Genomic DNA, 9,576 nt, shown 5'->3' with positions numbered 1-9,576 from the left:
GCAAATTTTGCTGAGATACGAGATGAATAAGATGAAAAAGATTATCACAATGGATAAGATGAAAATTTGTTGAGAGCAAAGCTCTAAATGAACAAATTAATCAAGATAGCAAATTTTGCTAGAATACAAAATGAGAATAAATTAATCAAGATGATGTATTTTGTCAAAAATACAAAAAATGAATAAAATGGAAATAGGTGCCCCAGATATCGTAGCATGAGCTTCTCTGTCCCAAACTTCTTAAGGACCCTTTTGAACTTGATATGTGTTTAGAAGTCCTAGAAGGCTTTGTTGATAACCCAAGATGTAGCATCCCTCCTTCTTATTAATTCAGAAAGGGCAAGACTACCGCATGCCCCACCTTTGATCAAAATTTGAACTGCCCATTTCTGGGTTTTCAATTCAAAACCCTTTGGTCTCAAGGCGCCCTTTGCAGGTTTTCACCTTGGCCTCTCATTTTTTTTCTTTTTGTTCCTTTTTTGTTTCTTTTTTCGAGTGAAGTATTTATTGCTTGAATCAGAATTCTCAAGATTAGGCAGGTTTTTGCCATCCATCTTGGTTAATATCGACGCTTTTTCAGATAAGGCCTTCCACATAAGGTCCTTTCCAGTTTGACATAGACTTTCCTATGAAGTCCTTCTGCATGGGAAGGATCTTCCTCGATATTAGATCCCCTCATGGAATTCTCTAGGGTGAACCTTTTTTGGTGAGCTCGCATCATTTGCTTTTGGTACATTTGACCATGACGGATAGCTGTTAACCTTTTCTCTTCAATTGTATCGGACCTGGATCCATTCTACTTCATCCAACTTCAACTTTGACAAGGCTCGAAGGGAAGGAATATCAACTTCGATGGGTAAAACTGTCCCTATTCCATATGCCAATGAGAAATAAGTTGTCCTGGTAGAGTTTTTTTGTTTTTGCTTTTGTTTTTTTATTTGGTTTTTATTTGTTCTTTTTTTTTGGCCTCCACTGAACTGTTCATTTTGAGGGCAACATGGTGTTAATCTTGAACAAACAGCAAACTTCTGATGTCGTGCCGTTGTTCAAATTCAATGTATTGTCTAATATGATCCTTTTTGGCATTCCATATTGACATATGATTCTTCAAGAAATTTGCCGAGTGTCGACTTTATGATATTGGCATATGAAACAACCTCTACCCACTTGATGAAGTAATCGACGAACACAAAGATAGATCGATGACCGCCAGAAGCTTTTGGCGAGGTCGGCCCAAATAACATCCATGCCCCTCATAGAGAAAGTCCATGGAAAATTCATAACATGAAGAGATAAAGGAATCACATAAATCTTGTCTCTGTAAATTTGGCACTTGTGGCATTTCTTGGTATAACTGGTGCAATCCCCTTCCATGGTGGGCCAGTAGTACCCAAATCTCATGATTTGCTTGGCCATTGCAAAACCATTAGCACGTGTTCCTCGTCTAAGATCTTCTTAACCTCAAGAGCATCCACTTGTCTAAAAACATCTTTGAATTCTTAGAGTAACTCAATGACGTCTCGCTTTGTCTCTGCAGTGATACAGGCTCTAATTTTCACATTTTTCTCTTCTCCTAAGCTCACAATTCCCCACTGAATTTTTTTGTAAGGTTGGATCTATTTTTCGACTTGCCTTACCATCCTTAACAAATCAGGAGATAAACTACAGTCTTGATCATCTTCGAAGTCTTGAGGATCCTCTAGACACATATCTTGCTCGAAAGAAAGTTCTGAGTCAATAGCAGTGTCGCTCATATCATTGATATCTGGAGACCTATTCTAGGGACGAAGGAAGTCTCAAAGAGTTAACGAATCAAAGGGTAATTACCTGGTGGTATGAGTATGAATGAATTGGAAGGAACAAAAGAATATTTGCCAAAACAAGACACACAGATGCATTTCGTTGAAATAAAGAATAGTGGACATGTGCCTTTTCACAAAAGGATTTTCTATTGCTCCCAGGCTTAGAACAATAAGAGCGTTCCAAATATTACTCTGAAATAGTCCTAAAAATTACAAGAATCTCCTCCACGGTCCAGTTGTTTAAAACGCCTCTAAGGATGTAGAAACAAATTCAAGATAGGTTTTTTCATTTTTTAGTTCTTTTTCAAAGGCATACACATCTTCACCTTTCGAACCATCGATATATTCAAAGAATTCCAATCCATCTGGTTTTGTACTAGAGTTCTAAACTCGACGTACTTTTGGATTTTAGGAAATTTATTGTATGCAATGAAATGTAATGTTGATGCATGAACGCGTATTTTTGGATTTTAGGAAATTTATTGTATGTAATAAAATGTAATGTTAATGCATGAACGCGTATTTTTGGATTTTAGGAAATTTATTGTATGTAATGAAATGTAATGTTAATGAATGAAGAGATACGTGCAATGTAATGCAGATGTATGAATGCAAAAAGAGACATTGATTCTTGATTCAATTCTATTAGAACAACTTTACTAGAAAACAAATCTCTTTACATAAAGCGGATACATATACGGCTTTGCCCTCATATGCGGAGACATTCGATCATTTTCTTCGTTCGAGCGTTAAGATAAGTCTCACGAACTCTTCAAAAGGGACGTATCTTATATCTCCTTTTTACTCAATCCGGGCCGTGACTCGTTGCTCACTAAACCTCATGGTGCTCGTTGGCTTCTCTTTTAAGAAAGTTCAGCGGCCCTCGAATAATCCTTGTCACATTAAATTCTCGGGCCACGGAGCAATGGTTGTGTGGTCCTCCATTAAACTATCATCCTTCATACGGCTTTGCCCTCATATGCGGAGACATTCGATCATTTTCTTCATTCGAGCGTTAAGATAAGTCTCACGAACTCTTTAAAAGGGACGTATCTTATATCTCCTTTTTACTCAATCCGGGCCGTGACTCGTTGCTCACTAAACCTCATGGTGCTCGTTGGCTTCTCTTTTAAGAAAGTTCAGCGGCTCTCGAATAATCCTTGTCACATTAAATTCTCAGGCCACGGAGCAATGGTTGTGTGGTCCTCCATTAAACTATCATCCTTCTCTTATCACGTTTTCTTGGACCACATTCGGACAACCGTATTATTATCCACTTTATCAAGAAACCCATTTCCTTATGACAAGCTCTCTATTTAACAACTGAACGTGAATCAACACCTCTTTTTATGATGAAAATGCAATGCAATCATAACAAACAGAAAACAGGTTAGTACAAAGCAAAAGCAAGCAAGAATAAATAGAACACCTATTTGGGTGAATACTAGGGGTTCGAAGTGGTTCTACCTAGGGTGGGCTCCTAAGGTTCACTACATGAGGTTTGGTTCTAAAGTAAGGGTACCCGAACCAGCAGATTCCTCGATCCTCACCCATTATAGGCTCATGCGGACCGAGTTCGGTTCAGGGGGATACATTTCTCTATGGCCATGCGGAGATGAAAATCTCACGAAGACATAGGTACGGATGTATCCCGGAAGCGATTCACTATCCCATGCGGAGGTGAAAACCTCACGAAGGCGTAGTTTCTCACTCCCACTTAAAAGGTGTGACCAACGGTCATGCAATGGAATGTGCAGAAATATACACCTAAACTCTAAACAAAGCAGTAATTATAAACAAATAATAAAAGCCAAAATAAAGGCAAAAAGCAAGTTTTCAATTTTTGACACAAAGACAAAAAGCAATCAACTCGTGGCTTGACTCTCTTATTTAAAGTCCCTAGCGGAGTCGCCAAGCTGTTGACACCATTTTTTGGATGAAACGGGGTCGACTTGGATTTTGAAAAAAAGAATGAAAACGGGAGTCGCCACCAATCCTTTTTTTGATGAGGTGTGATCGGGTCACCTCAAAAAGTGGTTGTTTTTAATAAATGATTTAATTTTATTAAAGCAACGATTTTGGTCTACGAAATTCAGAAAAATGAGTTCGGGAGTCGGTTACGCACGAGGAAGGATTAGCACCCTCGATACGCCCAAAATTGGTACCTAGTTAATTAGTTAGTGTCTTAATGTCGAAAATTAAAAACTCGAAAAGAATTTTAAAAATATGATCCCTCCTTATATTGTGTTATTTTAAAAATACTCGAATAAATCAAAATGGAAAATGCCTCCTTATCTCGAAGTAACAAGATGTTACATCCAGTAAGTTAGGACACGACACCTCATGTTTTTGAGAGTAAACTTGCCTTTCATTTTCTTTATTTAAACCTCATTTATTTTAATTTTGAAAGGATATTCGATTACTTAGAATCAACGAGAAAAATTGAAGCTCAGTAAGTTAGGGCACGATTTTCTCGAATTTTCTAAATACGGAATATTGCCTTTACTTTCGAAAAATCCTCATATCGAGAAAACCACGTGTCATATCCAATGCGTTAGGACACAACATATTGAAATCCCGATAATGAGTTTTTATTTATGTTTTTTATTAAAGAGCATTCTCGAGCATTTAGATTCAACAGAAAATTAGAACCCAGCACGTTATGGCCCAATTCTCTCGAAGATCCCAAGTATCGAGTATTGCCTTTATTTCCAAAATTTTCCTTTTTTACGAATTTGGGTAAAAATTGATGTGACGGAATAACAATTACGATAATGCGAGCAAAAATAATACGAGCAAAAATAACAAAAATAAATATATAAAAAATCAATTATATACAATAACAAGTAAATAAACAAAATAAAAAAACGAAAACATTTTTTAAAAATAATAATGGACACATAAATAAATAAATAAATATAAAGTAAAACAATAATAATAATAAAGAAATGAATAAAATTATAAACATTTTAAAAATGTATGTATGAATTTTAAAAAATTTAAAATACAAAAAAAAAACTATGTAGGTATATATATATAATGAAAATATGTATGTCTATACGTATATATATGTGTATGTATAAGAATTATAAAATATGAAAACATAATTACATATATATAAAGAACATGCGCATGTGTGTATATATATTACATAAAGACAAAAAAAGATATAAATATGTATATTATAAAAATAAAATAACGTAAGTGTGTACATACATTTATAAGTATATGAATTAAAATATGTAAATATATAAGTATATATATATGCATGCAGAAAATACGAAATATAAAAATATATATTTAAAATAAATAAAGAATATGTACATGTATATAAATTATAAAAAGAATATGTATGTGCATATATAATGACTTAAATCAAATAATACAAATAAAAAGAAAGATATTAGGTAAATAATAAATATATATATAACTTAAAATAAATAATAGAGGAACTCCCCTTTTCTAAAAAAAAATAATTAAATGAACTAAAGGATGAAATTAAAATCAAATCAAAATCCGGGGGTCCAAACTGTAAATATATGAAATATGTGGTAAAGGGACTGAAATAAAAGGCGTCGAGGACATGGGGGACCTTTAGGGAGATATTCCCCATCCCAAAACGCAGTGAGAGTCTGCGCATGGTCCAAGGACCAGATTGAAACAGACGCCATATTTGCAGCCCAAATCTAAAAGAAATAAAGAGTTATATTGCACCTCCACGCAAGATGGAGGGACCAAATGTGAAAATTACCCATTAGGGCAAAGAGGCGCGGGTCCCTCCCTCAAATGGCGCCGCTTTAGCTTCTATAAACAACAAAAAAAACAAAAAAAAAACAAAAAAAAACAAAAAAGTCCTCTCCTTTACTTTTAGAAAGAAAAAACAGAGAGCCAAGGGTCTCTCCCTTTCAGCCTTTCCAGATCCGGCCAACAAGGCCATTGCCATGCACCGTCGTGATCGCCTTGGACGGTGGCCGTCGCTGCGCATAGGGGCTACTTTGAGCCCCGTTTCAGATCCTGTTCAGAGGCCGAGCTTGCTTGGCCTGAATACCGAGAGAAAGAACCTTTTGGCCCCACCTTTAGAGCCGATTTCGGCGACGGAGAGGGCTCCGACGACGCGGCCAAGGGCGCCCCAGGTATTTCTTTCCTCCTTTTATTTTCGTTTATCAAAAATAAAAAAAAAACAATAATAAAAAAATAAAGGTAAAAGAATATAGAAAGATTGAAAATAAAGAGAATCCTTAAAACTTTGTTTCTTTTTTTTTTATTTCTCCAGATTTTCCAAGAGAAAAAAAAGCCAGATTACAAGTATTTCATTTTTGGCTTTATAGCCAATCTAAACAACTTCTTAATTTCTATTTTTTGTCTATTTGCCCTTCGTTTCTTTTGTTGTTGCGTGCCTTTTGTTGGCTTTGCAGGTGCCCGTGGCCGACAGTGGTGGCAGAGGCGTGCGAGTGGGCGTGGCAGACGAGGAAGTGGAGCGGCACACATGCGGCGCTTGGAGGCTAGGGTTTCCTTTGATAGCTGAAAATTTTTTTAAGTTTTGTGGGTTAGGGTTTTCCTAATTTTGGGCCAGATTTTGGACTTGGGATTTTATTTTGGATTTTATTATTTGGGTTATTTGTTGGTATGGGCCCGGGCAAAATGGGCTTTTACACTCACAATTGTCTTTTGGTTGCGTTTGTTGTGGAATTCCCCTCCGCAACTTATGACGAAACATGTAGTGCTTGTCCTTGACAAATGACCACTTCCTTTGATATTTTGTTTCAAAACTTGTTCAGTTTTAGAACATGCTCTACCACTCTGCAACTCTTATTTGTGAGACCAAAACATTTCTGCACTATATTTTAGCAATTCCCACTTTTTTGGTTTACTGCAATTGTTTTCTTTAATATAATAATGTCCACCTGTATGCTATAGTCTCCCCCTATTCTTCCTTCAAATGATTCTTCAATGATTCACATTTGAAAATGTTCATGATAAAATTTTGTACCTTTATAGAAAGCTAGAAACAATGATTGAATCAAATTGAGTTCGGTTTAAACTCTTTTTTAATATAAAAGAAATCAAAAAATAAAAAGTTAAACAAAAGCAGAGTAAAATTTCATTAAGTGGTGAAGATGGAAGAAAAATCCAACTCTATGCTGTAGATTTCCATTGATCATATCATGGGATTGTGTTTTGGTTACTTGCTCCTTTGAACTCTTAATTATATAATGTAATGTGTACTGATTATGAGAAGTATAACATTCCAAGTGAAAGAATGATGATTTGTGTTTGTTTGAGATTTGAATAATGTGTGTATGTGACTGACAAAAAAGGTGGGAAACATGAGGGTACAAATTTAGCCATCTTTATGGGAAAAAGGGGAATATCTGGCAAATTATGCAAACCAGATCTTTAATAAATTATTTGTTCATGTTATACCTTCACCAAATGTATTATACAAGAGCGAATTTACCACTTCTCACAATATACGAACCTATGAGTTGAGCAAACCCAGCAAACTTCGTATGGCACAATGGTGGCATTAACATACATGTGACGTATGTAGGATTCATATTTATTGATTATCCAGTTGTAGAGGTGTTTATGGTTCAGGTTAGATCCATGTAAAATATTTAAATTAAATTTTTAAGTCTGGGTTTGACTCAAAAAATGAGCTTATTCTTTTACGTACGTTCGGTCTAGTTAAAAAGAAGAAGGAAAATTTGGGTTCAATTTGTCTATATTTGATCTTTTCTAGATTAGTTTTTATTTAAAAATGATATTTAAGAAAATATAATATACTAAATGTACTAATAAATGATAAAATAAAAATTTTCTAACCTATTCAAACAGATAGAAAAACAATTTATATTAAAAATACTACCATAAATATAATAAATATTTTATTATATTAAACATAAATAAATATAATAATTGTTTTATTGTATTAGATATAATTTTTAAAATATTATTTTTTGAGTTTGGTTATTTAGTTGGACAATTTTTTTTTAAATTTTGGATAATAAATTTAACTACTATTAGACTAATGATTTAATATAAATATATATAATTATTATTTAACATATAATTAATATATTTAGTTTTTATAACCTAATATATTCTAGTTGGGCCATGCTTATGGCAAAAAAATCTTGTCCAACTAGGTTCATCTCAAAAAAATCTTCTCAAAGCTTGACTCGTAAAAAAAATGGGTTTTAAACTTTACCTAAATCTATTTTTTGGGTCACATATTTTTATCCAACTCTTTTATTTTTTGAGCAAACCTTTGAATTTAAAGGAATAACTTTATTTATGTGCAAACCTACCCAATTATGTTAAGAAGTCATAAGCTATAATATCATATCATGTGCAAGCTGAAGAAGTCGTAAGTCTGCTTTCCAGATCTCCAAATCCTTTGTTTAACCAACTTTTAGTGGCTATTCGTCTTGACCAAAGGTACAGTATCATCCGTATCACCACTTTATCTCCTGTTAATCACAATAGTGAACGATTGATATAGGCTGTCTTAAAAAAACTGTTTATTTTTTTATTTATTATATTTTCTCAAGAAGTTTAACCTATAACTAACCCTAATAAAAGAAAAACTAGTTGTGTAGAAGTCCGCAGATATAATTAAAAGAAAAATAAAAGGTGAAAATGGCGGTCGAAATCAAGTCAGCCGAGCTTAAAGTATATTGTAGCATATGAAACACGTGTGGATTATTAGAGTAGTTGAACAGCTTTGAGTGGGCAGTAGTTGAACAGATTTAATTATCATTTCCTTAAAGATTTCATATTTGCAGCAGCCTAACCCAGAAATGAACACTGTTTGCAAGTTGCCAACACCTTACCCTCTTTTCTTTAAATCTACGGTCGCTATCAGATCCTTATCATGAAGGTGTGCATGCCTGTTTATGACCTCTATTCACCAACAGTTTCCTCATTTTATATCTAAACAATTGTAAATTAAATTCATATATAAATTCTTAATTTTTTATTGAAATTAATTAAAATATGATACCATGTATGGTTTTTTTTTTTAAAGTTTTAATGGTATAAAGATAATATAAGACAAGTACAAATATATGTTCAGCCAACTACAATATAGAATTCTATCAATACTACACCCAATGGACAAAAAACTAGCACAAGTTTGACTAAACATTACAATTGCAAATGATAGAACTCAAATCCAACCTTTCAAAGTTCGAGACCTCAACCTTTTGCCAAAAGTACCAAGTATACCTGATCATGGGTTAGGCTATTCGGCCACCCAAAAAGTGAGAGGGTTTGCTTTTTTTGGTCCGGCCTGGTCCAAAAAAAACTATTGTTGTTTTCATTGTTTTGGTGCTATTTTACTGTCATTTTGCTATTATATTGATGCTATTTATTGTTATTGTTTGAATATTATATAATTCTTATTTTATTGTTACTTTTACTACTATTTTAGAGACATTTGCTTGCTAAGTTGTACTTATCTTAGTTCTATTTAAGCATAAATATTAAATACCTTTTTTAATTTATTTTTAATCTGTTGAACATTTATTTTAATGTTTTAAGTGTATTTGATGTATTATATTTTTATTAAAAATAATGATATAAAAAAATTTAATATGAGTAGGCCAGGCTCGAGCTTTTTATCTAAGTTGGGCTTGGACAAAATTTTAGGTCTATTTTTTGAATTGGATCGGATATGGGCCTAAAATTATGTTGAGGCCCGACCCATGATCACCTCTAGTACCAAGGCCTCATTTGCAATACCATGTATGTTATGAAAATAATATAAATA

At 33.6% G+C, this 9,576-nt stretch overlaps 1 protein-coding gene across 1 annotated transcript; it reads left to right on the top strand.

The window, feature by feature from the left end:
• The first annotated feature begins 5,620 nt into the window (after positions 1-5,620).
• Positions 5,621-6,540, top strand: LOC107890364 (uncharacterized). The gene is made up of 2 exons (XM_016814817.2): positions 5,621-5,935; positions 6,218-6,540. The coding sequence occupies exons 1-2, from the start codon at positions 5,744-5,746 to the stop codon at positions 6,362-6,364; spliced, it is 339 nt and encodes a 112-aa protein (XP_016670306.1). The 5' UTR covers positions 5,621-5,743; the 3' UTR covers positions 6,365-6,540.
• The last annotated feature ends 3,036 nt before the right edge of the window (positions 6,541-9,576 follow it).

The sequence above is a fragment of the Gossypium hirsutum genome, chromosome D12 (genome assembly GCF_007990345.1).
Source record: "Gossypium hirsutum isolate 1008001.06 chromosome D12, Gossypium_hirsutum_v2.1, whole genome shotgun sequence".
NCBI lineage: Eukaryota > Viridiplantae > Streptophyta > Magnoliopsida > Malvales > Malvaceae > Gossypium > Gossypium hirsutum.
Note: the sequence above shows the minus strand (reverse complement) of the source record. Positions and strands in the feature narration are given on the sequence as shown.

Excerpts from the sequence above, each read along its gene's own strand:
- LOC107890364 (XM_016814817.2), top strand. The coding sequence starts at position 5,744 with ATGCACCGTCGTGATCGCCTTGGACGGTGGCCGTCGCTGCGCATAGGG. Across the intron at positions 5,936-6,217 it reads CGCGGCCAAGGGCGCCCCAG|GTGCCCGTGGCCGACAGTGG; the intron begins GTATTTCTTTCC and ends TTGGCTTTGCAG.